At 41.3% G+C, this 17,797-nt stretch overlaps 1 protein-coding gene across 2 annotated transcripts; it reads left to right on the forward strand.

The window, feature by feature from the left end:
* Window positions 1–3,013: 3,013 nt before the first annotated feature.
* cabp2b (calcium binding protein 2b) lies at window positions 3,014–17,038 on the forward strand (the record flags this gene model as incomplete). Of its 2 annotated transcripts, XM_084352633.1 has the most annotated exons (7): window positions 3,014–3,097; window positions 3,941–4,219; window positions 14,578–14,608; window positions 14,697–14,831; window positions 15,068–15,177; window positions 16,493–16,640; window positions 16,732–17,038. In XM_084352633.1, 7 exons carry the CDS (start codon window positions 3,014–3,016, stop codon window positions 16,755–16,757), a joined length of 813 nt encoding a protein of 270 aa, XP_084208759.1. In that variant the 3' UTR covers window positions 16,758–17,038. The 2 variants fall into 2 exon arrangements, with proteins under 2 accessions (XP_084208759.1, XP_084208760.1); XM_084352634.1 differs by lacking the exons at window positions 3,014–3,097; window positions 3,941–4,219 and adding an exon at window positions 11,286–11,635.
* Between the last annotated feature and the right edge of the window lie 759 nt (window positions 17,039–17,797).

Raw genomic sequence — 17,797 nt, forward strand, 5'->3', positions numbered from 1 at the left:
CGTGTTCATCTCGCTCTGCCAATTATTTCACTCCACTCCACTGATGTATAAACTGTGATAACAAGTCAAGAAATGCTGCCGTGCTCCAATATGGACTGGATGAAGACCGCCAGCTCGTAAACATGGAAGTAAATGGCGCAGGATTTAAAATTGGCTTCACATTTCATTCAGTACATTTGTTATTTTGGGTGAGTAACACTGAGCGTAAGCATAAGTTGTTTACAATGTTTACAAGAGAGCTCCACAGGACAACTTTAACAAGTAGAAAGTCTGCAGAGGTTTTTTAAATTGCATTAACTGATTTTGCTGCAATATCTTACTGTGTGTTTTGAAATTATATCCGATGTATAAAATAACATCATGTATTTTTTACTAATATGTATCTAATCCTGAAATGTGTGTTTTGTTATGACCAGAGAAAACACTGTAGAGAGTTGGCATGAGATTTTAATATGATGACATTTTCCGACTGAGGTGGTTGTTGTTACATTTGAATGCACCAGAGGGCGCCCAGAACTAACACAGCATCACTCTGCCCCTCAGTGGTCTTCACGCTGAGCTTTTATGAACCAGATGGAAGCCAATTTACAGCAACTGCAGCCCGCTCGAAGCTTTAAGCCAAGAGTTCATCTAGAGGGTGATGCAGAATACATGCAGCGTGCACGCGTGACGCAGTTATCAGGTTTTCCAGTTCTGTCGAGTCATTTTTTTCTACATAACCCAATACGTTACAATTTTTGTTTGCATGTGAAAATATTCAGTTCACGGGTAAATAATGATGAATTCACATGTGACTTTTTCTTTAAATCAGTATTTGCCAAGTTAATCATGTGATTGTCTGTGTCGTGTGTCTGTGTTGGAGTCTTGTGTTTACCGGTCACAGATACACACAGTTTTCCTTTGCCAATGTCCAGTTAAGCAAGGTTAATGCGTTCTCTTGGGCCAAATGAGCAGTTTGGTCATCTGTGACTACTATTACAAACAAATAAATAATGACAATTAGTCTGACCCAAATCAGACGTATCTGTTAACCATGTCAGTTTAATCACTGTGCGTCATCTGCCTCTACATTAACCATAGACGGCTGGATTTAAGACTCTACCTGTCAGTGTCGTGTCCAGGCCGGCCCCTCTCTCCTCTGACTGTCCTGATCTGTAATTAGATATTATTGCTGGCCGATCAACATGCAGTAACACAAGCCTTCACTTCTACATTACTGCTCTGCTGCCACTCCCTCCATCATCCGTCAAGGTGAAAAAGTCTGGGATGAAACTTTCTCCAGAGAAAAAACACCTTTTTCATCTTCATCATCTTTTCATCTTGTTCATTCATCGTCCATCTGCCCCTCTCTCACATGACTGATCTGTTCTTAAAATACAACCCCCCCCTCCCCTATTTTTGACCATCAAGTGCGTGTAACTCAGCTTTTCTGTAATGGATCTCTTTTCTGCCTCCGCTCAAGAATTTGCCTCTCCCTTCGCATCAATAATCAATGAGGAGAGGGACGGGAAGAAGGGGCTAAAGAAAGACACTGAAAGATGGGGTTTAAGTGATTAATGGAAACCACATTAGGAACCGGAGAGAAGTCAAACTATACTGACTACACTGAAGTCTGGAGAATATACTCTGTCCGTTTCGGAGAAATGTTTAATGCGGGTTAACGGGAGGGAAAAAGCAGGAGAGGCAGAGGTGGAGGGAGATATCAGGGGAGGCAAACAGGGTGAAAAGTGAGACGCTTTATCTGCTCAAAGCTGCCAAACACCTGCCTTTTGGACTGGAAGGAGGGAGAGAAGGAAAGCTGAGGCTTTTCGACTATAAGGCTGTTTCAGAGAGCTCAAAGGCTCAATAATTGTTGAATGTTTACACGCTTGTGTGAAGATGCATGTCTAAAAATAGAGGTCAGTGGTGACTTGTTCACCTGTGTGTGCTCAGTCATGCCCGCTGGATGAGATTATGCATGCAGGGCAACGGTGAGGCGATGTGTTGTAGCTAAACAAAAGTCTTTCAATCATCACATAGCGGCTGAGTTTGTTGCATCACTCCCTCCCTTCACTCTCCTTCTCTCGCGCTCACTGCTGACCTGGACACGTCCAAAAGAATCCAATTTGTGTTACAACAAAGGCAGAAAATTTGACAGGGGAGAGGACAGGGGATTTAGGTCGGATAGATTGAGAGGAAGGAGAAGCGTGGAGAGCAATGAGGATTACTGTCAGGGGGGGATGATGGTGACAAGTAAGAGGAAAGGATGACAGGAGGAAAAATAAAGACGAGAAGGAAATACACGACAGGAAAACACAAGATTATGACCGAATCCTGGAGGAGCAAAAAGCACGTTTCATGAAATATATTTGCCAAGAAGGGTAGCTGTGATAAAGCACCCGGGCAACAGGAGGAGGAGGAGTGTTCACCTGTGATGAAGGGGAACAGGTGGAGGAAGGGGAGGAAGAGAAGGAGAGAGATAGGTCGATGTGTTACAGGTAGATAACGTGAGAGAGGTAAAGTTCAGGAGGTATAGGGTGTCACTTTAAGGACCACGAGATAGCGAGCGGGGGCAGAGGTGCAGGAACTCAATCCAAGAGCCAAGACAACAGGTGATGATAAAAACCTCCTCACCTGCACACACCAAGGACTTACCAAGAGAGAGATATGGACAGGAGCACGGTGCAACAGTGAGGAAACGCTTGGAGGAAACACAAGGACACAGAGGAGGAAGGAGAACATTTGACTTATACATCTTTTCCTGGAGAACCTTCATCCATCCTCCCTTTTTCCAGGAACAAAATCAGACTTCTATTCTGTCAAAAGAGCTGAACTTTTTTGCCTTTTTTGAGGAAACTCAACATAAATATACAAGTGACTTTGTGGTGAATTTTAGCACATAAAATAAAAGCAAAATCAAGAGCTGCTGCTGAGGAGAGGAGAGCAGGGAAGAGGCGAGAGAAGACGGTGAGGGAGGGGGAGGAAGGGAGAGCGAGGGAGAGAGAGAGAGTGTGTGTGAGCCCGTGACGCCGAGATGTTCATGCTCATTCGAGAGACGCCCGCCGCAGGAGGCGGTGCTGGAGCGATGAGCGGGCCATCTGAGAGGAGTGCAAAGCAGGTGCGTGAGTCCAAGCCTATATATTTGTGTGTGTGTGTGTAAAGAGTGTAATTTGTGTGTAATTATCACTGTCCTTTCTTTAGAGACACATTCTGATGCTTTCAAAAGTGAATTTTGCATGAATTTATGTTTGTGATGAATTGCAGGATAATTTAAGGATGATCCTAAACCAGTTTTAAAGGTGCACTATGTAGTTTTGGGGAAGAAGAGTATGCCAAAACAAACTAAATGATCAAACTCTCTTTGTTTTCATGACTGAATAAACTGAATAAACAAACTGACCTTAAAAGACAACACAAAGTCATACTGTGTTTATATGTGGCGGACCCTGCCACCTTTCCAGCTTCAAACAGTGTCCTGGGGACCTTATTTTCCTCTGAGAACAGCTTGTTTATTCAGTTACGGAAAAAATAAACATTCCTGAGTTTGTATTATCACCTCATTAATATCGTAGATATCAACATTCTGAGTTTGAATTTCTTCTCCAGAACTACATAGTGCTCCTTTAAAGTGTAAGAGATGTAACTGATGAATCTAGTGAATCTAGTCTCCATATCTGTTAAGTTTTCTCATTGATACATTTACTGTTAATGCTCCTTTATTGCTAAGGAACAACAAAAAGTCCTCTAAAAAGCCAGTGAAATATCTAAAAGTTTACAAAAAAGTGTTTCACAATAAAAGCTAATTAATAGAGACAGAGACAGTGTTGATATCAAGACATTAGATTTCTGGTCACCATATTTTGCATCTATTCACACTGTGTGTGTGCATCAGTCTTAATGTGACCATCATGTGTCATCATGAGTCTGAACCCCTCGTCTCCTCTGCTCCCCTCCTCCTCAGGTGCAGGCCGCCATCAAGAAGAAGGTGGAGAAGCAGAAGAAGCGAACATCTGGGCAGGGAGAGGCTCTGGGCCTCCCCTCTGCGACACCTCAGCCCCCTCGCCAACAGCGATCCGGTTCGGCCCTGCAGGCGACAGCGGAGGTCTCTGAGGACAGAGAGTCACTGGAGGAGACGCTGCAGGAGATGATGGAGGGACCGCAGAGGAGAGAGAGGGAGAGGGAGATGGAGGAGGTGGAGCCCGTTGACCTGCTGCCCATAGTGGACTCTGTGTTTGGACAGGTAGGAGGCAAATGATGCTGTGTGTGTGTGTGTGTGTGTGTGTGTGTGTGTGTGTGTGTGTGTGTGTGTGTGTGTGTGTTTGTGTGTGCTGCATCAAGTTCTCTGGCTGATTGAATGTCTCTCAAACAGATTGATTGAAACCCTAAGCCTCCACTTTGAATTTAAAGCCTGGCTGTACTCACCTACACCCCTGACATCTTTGACCTCACATGGCGAAGGACACAAAGCTGCGTTCACTTGCAGCGACACATTTTACCTTCTTGTTTTAACCCCAAATCCACCCGGAAATGGCGGGAGCAGCGAAACACGAGGGCTAAAGCTAAGGACGGAGATAGCGTGTGCGTTTAAGAGGATTTAGACTCCTTTACTTTGGGAAACGTTATAATCCGTAACAGATACGACCATAGTCAGCCAGAGATCTGATGAACACCCTATCTGTGCGGTATCAGCTCAGTATCACATCACTCACATGGTAAGCAGTGACACACGACACGGCACGGTAAAGGCTCCACCATCACAGCATCTGTCACCCCGGGGTCGGTCAGATGTGTGGCATCGTGGTGTGTGAGAAAATAAAATCAAAAGAGATAACACCAAAATTAAAACTCCACTCGTTTCCTGCCAGCTTGTGAGTCACTCCGACTTGAAGAGAGAGTCCACCTGATCTCGTCAGCAAACTCCAGGGGGGCTGATGATGAGTGTGGCTGAGGTTAGAAACAGGAAGTCAATATAAAAAGCAAACATGAGTGATGTCAATGGTGATGCAAGTGATCCAAAATAAGAGAGGACGACTGGGCGAGTGGGAGAGAAGATTTATCTTTTCCTCGCTTCACTGCAGGGCACCTCAGGGGGCCCTGAACCTCACTTCGACAACCGGTGCGGTATTAGAGGAAACTTTTGTGTGTGTGCGTAGCGGGCGAGTAGCAGACAGCGAGCATGTAGTATTCCCAGAGACCCTCAGCCCCCACACACTGAACCGAGACTCGAACAGACGGAGCTTGAAGAGGCACGCTAGATCTTACCGTCTTCTTAAAGTGATATTTCATAAAAGGAGCTAAGTGCATCACAAACAAACAGGGAACACTGTCACAGGTTTGTCATGTAGGCTTCAGCGTAAGGCTCCAAACATCATAACGGGGGATTTTCACGTGATGCAATTAAAAGAAGGACGATTCCTGATGCCTTTTGACTCTTGGGTGGGAAACTTAGGGCTCTTTAACACCACGTTTTTGTTTTAGAGTTGCAGCAACCCACTTTTTTTCAGTTCAAATCTGATACCTGAATTTGGATATCTGTAAATACTGATACTGATACCAGAACCCTTTTTTCCTTTAATATTTTTATGATAATTATCAGTAATAATAGAAGTAGTATTGTTGTTGGAATTACCTGTAAGGTTACATAAGGCTGTAGTAAACAGCACATCACTCCTTATTTTTTATTTGAGGGTGTAAGTAGTTGCTGATTTCCAGGGAAATTTCCTTCAGATAACATCTTGATTCAAACCCCAATATACATAAATTCATTATTAATTTTGTTATTGCATTTATCCTCCCTATTTGTTGAACTGGATGCTGGCAAGAGGTCAAGTTTCACATTAATGCATGTTGAGCTGGATCTGCACTCACTAATGACTCTTTATGTCACGCTACCAACTAGAAATGAGACAATTGTTGAAACTTGTTACCTGTGAAATGAAGCGTTATACAGAAACCTTACCATAAGGATATAGGGATATCTCCTATCTGCAGGGGTGGAAAGTAACTAAGTACATTTCCTCGAGTATTATCCTCAAGTAGTTAGAATACACTCAACATTGACCAACAACAATAAAGGACTGCTTCTTACATGTTTGCATGCATCAGTACTGATGATCTAATGGTGAGAATTGATGATAATCAATGACGAAGGCAGGACTCTAACTTGTAATGGAGTATTTTAACTCCGCTGTATTTCTAATTTTACTTGAGTAAAAGATCTGAACGCGTCTTCATCTGCGTCGGCCTCCTCATGTTCTTCCACGCTCCGTCGGTTCTGCCTCTTCTAGTCTTTCTCTGACTGACAGCTCTCGTCACTGGACACCAGCTGATCTACATCTGACACCAGAACCAGCACATGATCCGTCTACCTGCACACACACACACACACACACACACACACACACACACACACATGCACACAAGTTTGTGACTGAGGCACAAGGGCACGCTGAGTCCAAAACAAAGAACAGAGTCACATTACCTGAGCACTGCCCACACACACACACACACACACACACACACACACAGACACACAATGCATTGTCAGTGTCACAAGTGTGTGCGGTGCTAAAAATAACTGCTGGCGTGACGGCCATTCAACACTGATACCTGGAGACAATTGAAAAGTAATCAAAACAGAAACCAAATAGCATAAATAAGCCAGAGTGTGCGCACACACACACACACACACACACACACACACACACACAGCAGCAGCAGCAGCATCTTATTTGCATGATTAATTGAGGCTTAATGGTATTGGTGGTGTGTTGGGTTATTCATGCAGCCGCTGGTGTCAGTTTTTACTAACACACAAACATGGAGGTGAATCATCAGCCACCTCGCTGGAAGTTAATTGGATCGATCAGGTTGTATTGTGTTCATTTACTAGTCACAGTCACTAATAGAAATGTTGTGGGTTGTTGTTGTGCGTCAGTCCCAGAAATGGAACAAGTGCAGCAAATTCATCCCCATTATTCAGTCAGGGGGAGCAGAGTTATGGTTTTGATGCCCTACTTTTTGTCTTTTAAAACAATAATCTCATCATCATACAGTCCCTCCAACCAGATGATTATACTGATGCAGTCTAGTAATGATCCCTGGTGAGATATCAGTGAAAACTACTTAAATAATTCAAGGTTTCATGGGTCATGATCTTTTGGCAAACATCAGCTGGTTCCCTGAAAAGAGCTCAAGTGTCCATTACAAGCCACTGATATCCTACTCACACTTTACAATGTAGAGTAAAGTGTAAGTAGGATATCATATGTAGAGTCTACATAATGTTTTTATAAACGTAATTTGAAATATGAGAAATCCATTCTTCTAATAATCACTTCCAGTTCGGACCCTCCCTATTATATCCTACTGTTGTTGGTTTTATAGCATCCTCAATCCAACTAATCAACGCTGCTTCCTGACTTAATCAAAGAGGTCATGTTGAGAAGAAATGCAGGGAAATTGTTTAAAATTACCTCCAACCAATTAAGTATCTTTCAATAAAATAATGTGGTCTTTGATGTTTAAGCTGTGACGTGGAGGCACTGACCTGTGAATATGCAGGAAGTATAAATCATGATGTAAATTATTCCACGAAGATGGTTCAGAAAAAGCTCAGGTGAAAACACACATGTTGGTTTTCTTTTGTTGTGACCTCATGCATTACTTTATACTTTCAGATGTCACATTTTAAATTCAGATGCGTGGACCTCCATTACATAAGACGGCGTTTCTGTTTCACACGCGATGAATAATTACACCTGCGCAGAGTTACAGCTCACAGGTGCCTTGTGTGTAGAACGTATTCACTGATATAATGAATGTAAACTAGTTTTGCTGTGAATTTGCTTGATATTTTTCTAAATCTGACTTTTCTGGGGGAGTTTGAAGGCGTCAACGTGCAAAGAACAACAAACCATGAACACAATATGATCCCTCTGATGCTAAAATATGTGATCAGGGTTGGTTTGCATTTTATTTCCGCTTCTTGTTGTCTTCTATGTGTAACTATGTTCATTCATCTGTCTGTTGTCTTTGTGAAATTAAGAACAATTTGCTTCCATCTGATCAAAATCTCTAATCTCGTGTTATATTGACAGAAAGTTAGTAGCTGGTCTGTGTCAGTCAGTAAAATATTATCACAGCCGGCTGGGAGAAAATGTCATTTTGATCTCTTACATGAGGATCAGATGATGTGAAAGATACTCTCATGTCTGCCCGCTAGATAACCCACAATTAGAGTCTTAATGTCCAAACAGTCTGTTTCTACTTAAGAACTTTTTTTTTCGGGGTAAAGAATTAATTTACAGTCGGTCTTAAGCTTTATATCATTCAATCTGCCAGGAAGTTCATCTTAAAACAGGAGCTGCTGCATCATCACTGACTTCACTGCAGCAGCTGTCAGATGAGACTCAGTTGTTGGACCGGTCCTAAAGTGGCCTCTAGTGGTGACTGCTCATTATTGCAACAAGTGACCAGTCTGAAAGAGATGTCACAGGTGTGTTTCATGGCTCTTGGACAGTATTATCCAAAAATATCCACACAGGAGGATATTATGCAAACTCTCACATCACATCAAACACCACATAATTGTTTTCTAAGGCCCTGCACGCTCTTGTCTCATCCATAATAACAATGAATCAAATGAAAATGTGAAAGGGATCACTAGTAGTGACGAACTTACAGAGAATTATCAGCCCAGAATACACGGCTGCCGTCGTCTTTACAGAGTTTTATAGTGAGTTTCAGCTCATCCATATTTAACACAAATTTAAACCAAATTTTCTAAAAAATCTGCACAAAAAAAGAAAATGCACATTTCCATCCACTACTGAAGCCAAATTCTAGGAACCAGTTCGTGGAAATAAGCAGTAGGTGACACTAATGCTTCAGTCAGAAGTAGAAGAAGAAGGCTCAGCGAGTTGATGCAAATACAAGCAATTTAACAAAGCCATCAAAGAACATCTAGAAAACAAGATGTAAACATGGCATTTATATGTTTGAGGAAGATTAAAGTCTCCTAATTATGGAAGCCTTTATATATAATATGTAATATTTTTTCTCATGAAGCTCGACTTCTTATTCAATTTTCTTCGACTGGCAGAAGTGGGCCTCCATACCTTAACGCTCTACAACAGATCTGATGATTCCTTCTCTTCAGTCACACTCTTCATATGTCATGTGCAAATTCAAAATACACATAAATCAGGTGGATGAAAACCCAGCTATTGTTTAGCTGTCTCCAGTCCTCAGCTCACCTGTTTTAGTTCAATCTTACTGCTCTCATAGTGTCATTATCTGCAGAAAGAGACAGGTGAACACAGTGGAGCATTAAACAGCTAAGAGCCGATGTTTTCCTCAGGAGGTGGTGGAGACCAAAAACAGAGCTAAAAGAGGCCGAATACTGGACTTACATTCATCAGGTGGACATAAACGTGACTATTGTCATTTTTATAGAAACACTTTCAATTCACCAACCATCAGCCTCAGTCATCAGCCCCTAACCCATCAGTGGACTGTTTAATACAGACTGTGTTGTAAGGGAACATTTCTCTGTGAGCACCTCATAAGTTCACACTTGAGCACTAATTTCTCTCATTTTTCACAAGCTTTTGTCTTCATTTAAGTCGTTTTTTAACATATCGAGTCAATAACAATAATACTGCTGAGCCAATGAAATGTCTTTTGGTTTCTATGTGTGCTGATACTGTGTACAGAGTAGATAGGCTGCTGTACAAGAGTGTGTTTCAGCTTTGGAGAAGGAACATTCAGACCTAAATTTAAAGAACTAATGGGTACAATTTACTTCATGGTGTGCTGCACATGTACACACAGACACACACAGACAGACTCACACAGACACACAGACAAGCTGTGCTCTCCATATGGAAGCACTGTAGGAAGGATCATGCCAAATCTGCCTCTGGAGAGATTTGTTGACAGATGCTTTGTACGAGCTCAGCTGACCACTTATTGCTGCACTCATAACCTCAACTTATGATTTTAATGTGTCGCCATTTTAGAAAACCCGACCGAACTGGTTCTGGCATGTCAGAGGTCAAACTCAGCGGGAGCTCACACCAACTCTGACATTGAGCCGTCACGTCCTGCCGAGTGTGACCCGAGGTGACACGGACGCTGCGGGGCTCGTAAGCCGTCCTTTGCTCTGGTGTCACAGCTCGGTTGTGGTCGCTTTTTCATTAGTTTAAAAGTTTAGCACGGTTTGAACCGCGGGACATCTAATTCTTCATGGAAAACAGACAATCACGCTCGGAGAGAATTGTGTGTATCTCCAAAAACACAGGAAACAAACTCGTTATTAGTTTCAGAGCAATGTGTGTGACGACCTGATTTTAGAGCTACACAAAATTTTTTACATAATGTTGCTTTATATTCTGTTTTATACAAGCGTTGTTTGTTTTTGTTTAGTTTCCATAAGTGCAAGTTTTCAAAAATCAGACTTTTCTAGAAGGGTTTTGATGATGCATGTCTGCAAACTCTGACAAAGTATGAGCACAATATGATCTCTTTGATGAGAGACTTCTGCTTTATTGAAAGAAATCTGACTTGTAGGTAAAAAATATCACAGCTGACTGGAAAGTTGGAAGTTGGAAGTCACTCTAGTCTAATTAGACCCTCTGTCTGCATGCTGACTGGATCGCTAACAATTACAGTTTGTGAGTCCAAACAGTCTGTTTCTACCAACATTTCATTTACAGTGGTCACTCTTAAGCTGCACATCAGCTTATGAGAGAAAATGTTTTATCTTTGTCTTGCGTGTGAAACGGATGAGTTTCATACTGCACATCACCCCCTTTTTTTTGTTATGCAACTTCGTTCTGTGTCTTGTGATGATGATGTTTAGCAAAACAAATCTTTCACTAAAAGTCTGTTAAGAAATAGAAGTGTGCGGACACAAAACTGTCTCTATTTTCAGCTCAGTTCGATATTTTTAATATCTTTGTATTTAATTAAGCGTACAGCGCTCATGTTGACATCATTTCCTCCACATTTTAGCCTCCTGGCTTCCATCTCTGTGCTGTATCCCACTCTCCTTTTTCTTTTCCCATCTTCCCCTTTAATCTCAAATGGAAGGGATTAATCCCTCTCTGTTATGCCGTCTTAATTCTCCCTCTAAAACTCCTCGTACTGTCGACAAAGTCATTTGAATGCTTGTGCAACATGTTGGAGAGGGAGGAGAGAGAGACAGGGAGAGAGGAGGAGGAGGAGGGGGATTAAAAGCGCTGGTCGGTGTGAAGAGAAAAGAGACAGCGATGCTGCCGATGTGAGGAGCGAGCTGCTTTTAGTGGGGAGTTCATCGTTGCTGCTTTGTTTGGTGACTCTGGACCAGATAGAGATGGTTGGAGTCAGGCAGGATTGCTCATGCATGGATTAAATCTCTGTGGTGTCAGATGTGACGACTGGTAACCAGCATGGGACAAATGAGAGGGTTTCTCTAAGTTTAGAGCCTGAGCTGGACCTCTGAGGAGTCCGGACAGAGGAGGGAAGAAGAGATAAAACCAGATAAATAGGATCAGAGAGACTCAGGGAAAGTTTTGGGCAGCTGGAGGAGAAGAGTGGGTGAGATTTCTTGTCAAGCAGTGGTGGTTGGGTAATGGGCAACTGCACCAAACCATCTCAAGACAATATGAAAAAGGTAAGAGCACTTTGTCTCGTCTCTTTATGCTTTTGCTTGTACTTGCTAAGTGACAAATCTGCTTTTGTTGGTCTTAAATTCTGAGATTGTCAAACTTCTCAGCAGCTTTGAGCATGGACGTTCATTCTCGTCATTGTCTCGTCGAATAACGATAGTTCAAAAGACCACTTACTAGCTTTTGGAGCTCTCTTTTAAACATATCTTAATCATTTAATCTCTGGATTATAGTTTTGATAATTGTTAATGTTCTTAAATGCAGAAAACAGTTTGCTGGTTGTCTTTAACCTCATCATGCAAGACGTTTTTGATGTTTGTGGCAAGAAAATTCAAAAATGTTCACTTTTTAACATTTTACTGCAGCAGTGTCATCATCAGACCAGACACTTGGCAGGACTATCAGCAAAATGTACACATACTGTACTGAAAATGTAAAGTTAATAGCCGATGTGAGTGGTCGCCTTGAAATAATAAGCGGCTTATGTAATGCAGGCTTACAGCCACATTCTGTCTAATGTTTGCGTGACTAGAAAGCCTCTTCTGTGTGGCTTGTTCCTTGAAAGATGTGATGTTTTATGTGTGAAGAAGTCATGTGAGATAGTATTTGACTGACAGAGTGGTCCAGTAACAGCCTGGTCTGCCTCTGAAGGGGGTAAAGGATGGTAAGGGGAGGTCAGTGGGCCAGCAGGAAGTGGAGGATCAGGACGTGGAGGAAAAGCCGCTCTACGATTCTTTCGGTGCTCTGGTGAAGAACTGCAACATGCTGCACAACATCGTCGGCCCGGCCTGCATCTTCCTTAAAGAGGGCTTTTCACAGACACTCGTATGTAACACAGCACGAACCCCCGGTGCCACTTTTTCCGCTCGTCGTGATTCATTTTCATCCCCACATCGTGACTGACCCTCCTGCTGCCCACCACAACAGCTGTGTCATCCCATCCCCGACCCGGGTCACACGATCCAATGTGCTGGCACATGCTCAGAGGGGTCGATCAATCAGTTCCATGGAAATTATTGACCGGCATTTTGGGAACTTACTCTAAAACGTGTGGTACATCGTGATTCGGGTCAAGGTGAACCGCCGACCGGGCAAAGTGGGCGAGAAATAGCGAGTCCACTGTGGGCTCATAGCAGGTTCATTAACTCGTCCAAAAAGGCTGTACAAAAGTGATGAAGTGTGCTGTGGGTTCCCATCTGGCATATATAGACAGTGGTATTCAGATCCTTAAGTGAGTAAAAGTATTACCACGGCATAAAAATACTGTGTTACAGGTAAAGTTGTGCATTTAAAAAGTACATACGTAAGTATTAACATGAAACTATACCTAAAGTAAACTAGAAGTAGGGTCACATTTATTATATTATTGGATTTTAATACCTTCACCAAGAAGGTTACATTTTTTCCCCATCTATTTTTTGTTTGGTTGGTTTGTCAGCAGGATTACACAAAAACTCCTGAATGGATTTCCACCAAACTTGGCTGGAGGATGTGTCTCGACCCAGAATAGACCCAGTTAACTTTTGGTGTAGATCTGGAAAAGGGGACAAATCCAGGATTTTTTTTTCCCCCACTTCTTTTAACATTAAAAGTTCAGGCGTTTTTCTTGCATTTCTGTACATTTCTCTGGAAATAATGCACGAATCCTGATGAAAAAAAAATCAGACTGAGTGAATTTGATGCCGATCCTAATGAAAATCTAGATCTAGCAGATTTAAGTACGTTTAATTGGATATTGGATTCGGCTTGATTGAATTAAAGGGGACTGTTGGGCCTTGGAGGTATTTGTCTAATGAAAGCCTAGTTATTGATCTATTAATGTGTCATTAATGTTGCAGCTGGTGAAGAAGGAGATCATTTTATTATCTTTATAAACTGCTGTGTAGCTTTAACTTTATAATATATCAGAATTTAGTTTAGTTGATTTACATTTTGTATTAATAATCTGAATTTGTAATATAACTAATGTTGTTTAATAAATGTAGAACACATTTTGCATTCAGACTGAGTGGAGTAGAAATATCAATGAGCATAAAATAAGTACAAGTACCTCAGAACTGTACATACATGCAGTACTTTGCAACTGTAACAGAAAATCTCACATTAAAGGAGCAGTGCAACACTTTGTCCCTCGTTGTCAAGTGAGATCACGTCTCCTCATAGTGTAATTGGTTTGAACTTCAGTGAGAAAAAGGGCGAGCGAAGCGAATAAAATGATCTGAGAGGATTTTGTCGTATCGTTTCCTCTCTAAAGCTCTTAGCCTGACATCCTTGATACCGAACCACGACACCCACTATGTGACTGTGTGCTTTTGCACGGGCGGACTTGCGTGCGAGCTTAAGTGCTATGTGCAAGATTTAGAGTATATGTGTATTTATGTGCGTCAGAACGGGGGACATGTGTCCGAGGGCCTCTGGACTAACTAAACCTCCCAAATCTCATAATCTCCTGATGTGTGTCGCCTGAAAAATAAATCTGGTTACCCTTTGTGATTTATGGTACATGAATTGTCATGTACATCATAATGCAGTTTAATCCATATAGATTTAGAAAGTGTTTTTCATTTGAAGATGTTGTCTAGTACAGCTTACTGAACACTAACATTTGTCAGTCGTGTTGAAGTATGACATCCAGACTATTATACGGGCACAAGCTCAGTTTTCGAAGCAATTTAAATGTAAATGTAACATTTTATAACATCCACAAAGTTTAACCACATGAAGCCAAACCCCACTGGTCATTTCTTCTGTTTGTGTTTGTGCATCATCTCCCTGTTCACTGGCTTTCTGGTTGTTGCTGCAACAATGCTCCTTTTAATCCGACTGTGTTTATATTTCTGCACTATGCCAAACAAGCTCTCTAAATATTTCCAGCATGAGTGTTTTGTGAGTGTTTTAGCACTTTATGAAGAGAGAAGCTAATGTGTGTCTCTGCTTCCTCCAACAGGACAGAGAGCTGAGGCCAGAGGAGATTGAAGGTGAGGTGGTTTCAGTGTCTTTACGTCACATCGACATGGCGGTCGAGTTAAATACATTAAACGCGTGCTTTCTGTGCGTTTCCATCAGAGCTCCGTGAGGCGTTTGTGGAGTTTGACAGGAACAAAAAAGGCTACATCAGTCACAAAGACCTGGGGGAGTGCATGAGGACCATGGGATACATGCCAACAGAGATGGAGCTCATCGAACTGAGCCAGCAGATCTGTGAGTGGAACAACAGCCTGGAACATCTGAGAGAGCAGAGGAGAGTAAAACACAGTAGAGTAGAAACATAGACATTATAATGCACAGGGCATAAAAAGTTTACGTATTGTATCTGTGGTTCGAATGTTGAAATGTTTATTCTTATGTGGAATTTTTTCACTTACATGTGAAAAAAGGAATTTACCTTTAAATGTGACATTTGGTCAGCACAGACTGACGTGACTTGTGTGTTGCAGGTGGAGGTAAAGTGGACTTTGAGGACTTTGTGGAGCTGATGGGACCCAAGATGCTGGCAGAGACAGCAGACATGATCGGAGTCAAGGAGCTACGAGATGCGTTCAAAGAGGTCGGTGATGTTGGGAGGCATTTTGACACTTTCGATCACAAGTTTTTGAGATGGAGCCATCGACCGTTTGATTATGACAGGACAAACATCTGCTGTGTGAAGGATCTATGAATCTGATCCATGTGGGAACAATAAAGAAACAAAAGTTGTGCTCAGTGGGTAAATCTTGGGATGCACATCACAAACAAACTCTGGTGCAAACTTGTAGAGGAGAAAGGGGGTGAAGTCTTGATTAAAAAAGCCCGTAACACTTATACGGGTAAGTAGTATATGGATGATTCATGACACAATCAGACAAGTTATTACAAAACAAGACAAAACCAACCGTTGACCTATTTAAGTCATATCTATCTAAGACCTTTATCACAACAGAGGAGTGCACTCTGCTCTTCCAGGGTCTTGTTACTGAGGATGTTGACTCACTGGAAAAATCTAACCGGCAGCTGAGTCATCGTCAGTGTTGTTTGTTGCAGCTGTTTTTGTCCTGTTATGACAAGTCAAAATGTCTGCTGTGGGAAAAAAAAGGTCTATTGAGACAACAGGTGGGAGATAAAGAGATATTCAGATATTACTCATGAGAGCTCTCCGATGCTGGTAAAGGTATCATGATTCAGGTTTTGCGAGATTTAGTCAGAGAACATGAAGAGTACAAGATTACACAAAGAGGGAGATTTTGAGAGGGAGGAAACGGTTACCAGTTAACACTGATTGTGTTTGTACTGTTTTCTGATGTTGTTGCTGGTTGATAAACCTCTTATAGGTAACACTTCATGATAGCCATGATAAATAAATGGAGAATTTAGCTGATTAAACTTTATTTAACAGTAATTTGACCGTTAACAAACCATGAAATACTTTATAATACATTTATTAAACAATTGTAAAGGTTCATTAACATCAGTTGCAACTTTCTAGTGGCCAAATCATGTTTAAAGATGAACTATAAACAGTGTTTTGTGACCGTTTACAGCTTTACAATAAATAATTGCTTAAGAAATGGGTTATTAAGCATTTCATTGTTTGTTTACATGGAAATAACTCTTAACTACAGCTTAATTAAGTGTAATTTTCCTTTTATAAAGGCTGGTTATTACACACCATGTGTCAGGGTGGGGTGACACATTACTTCAGCCTCATAAGGGCGTCATGCCAGACAAAGTTTGGGAAACAGAGCACCATGTGAAGGATTTGACAATTTCTTTCTTTGGTGCCATCCAGTGGTAGTATAAAAAAAGAGATTCAGGCTGTACTATAAGTATTTGTATTGAAACATGATTAAATCAGATGTGATGTGTATCTCTCTGTGTGTGTTCAGTTTGACTCTAACGGTGACGGTCAGATCAGTCTGATTGAGCTGCGCGAGGCCATGAAGAAGCTGATGGGAGAACAAGTGACCAACAGAGAGATCAACGAGATCCTCCGAGACGTCGACCTCAACGGAGACGGTCTGGTGGACTTTGAGGGTGAGAGAAATTGTCTTTGCCTTCCTGGGATCCGTCTCAGAACACATTCGTCCTCGTCTTCAACCCTCACTCTTCTCTTCTGTCTTTCCAGAGTTTGTGCGGATGATGTCTCGCTGACCGGCCCAGCTGCCCAACACGTCAGACGGACACACACATTATGCAACTGCTGGATTAGTTAGTGAACATTATTTTGCTGCTCTTAAAAGCACTTACCTAAAATTGTATTTTTTATATTAAATCTTAAAAAAAAGAAAAAAGTTTTAAGTAGACAACTATGACACAAATAGCCGTAGATCTGAGGTGCAACACAAAGTATTTTAACAGCTGCAAAACATATCAGAAGCTTCATAGAAAAACATTTACGACCGTGTTTTTTAGATGTATTTTTATATAATCAATGTTTGTTCTTTGAGTGTAAAATCCTGTTTGTAAATCTGTAAAAAAATCTTTTTTAATTAAAGATATGTACAAAAATCAGATGAATGGGTGAATTATTCCGACCGGATAAACTGATGAAAGGTAAACAAAGGAGGATCTATTGGCTTAAATATTTTCTTCATGATTATGTTTTCATTAGTGTATATTCACCTGAAGGTACGGTATTGTTGTGTTTTCGTTTAAAATGAGCCTTTTATATCTACAGACTCTTCCACAGGGTCCGTGTTGCACTGCCATGTTTCTACAGGAGCCCAGAACGGACAAACCAAACACCGACTCTACGGGAGTCAAAGAGGGATTGTTCAGTTGGTTGCAATCTGCAACCTCACCACTAAATGTCACTAAATCCTACACACTGGTCCTTTAAATGGAGATTCAACGAGAACAAGGTGAGGTGAACCTATAGTGAGTCAGAAGCATAAACATCATGTGGACACAGTTCACTTTAATCTTCAAACAACCTGTAAGCATGAATAGAAGAACAAATGGAAGATTCAGCTACAGAAAAATAGTTAATTTCATATTAAATCATATTAAAATATATATTTTTATTCTATATATTTTGTATAAAAAACACGTACATGTAATATTCTTAAAATAAAGTTGTTTTTGAATAGCATGAAAAATTCTGACTTGTTTTCATTAGAAATCATTTAACTCTTCTCATTTTCAATTAATTTGAATAATTACTGCGTCTATATAAAGAGAGGGTTTTGGCC

Source organism: Pagrus pagrus, assembly GCF_965226575.1.
Source record: "Pagrus pagrus genome assembly, chromosome: 5".
NCBI classification, from domain to species: domain Eukaryota; kingdom Metazoa; phylum Chordata; class Actinopteri; order Spariformes; family Sparidae; genus Pagrus; species Pagrus pagrus.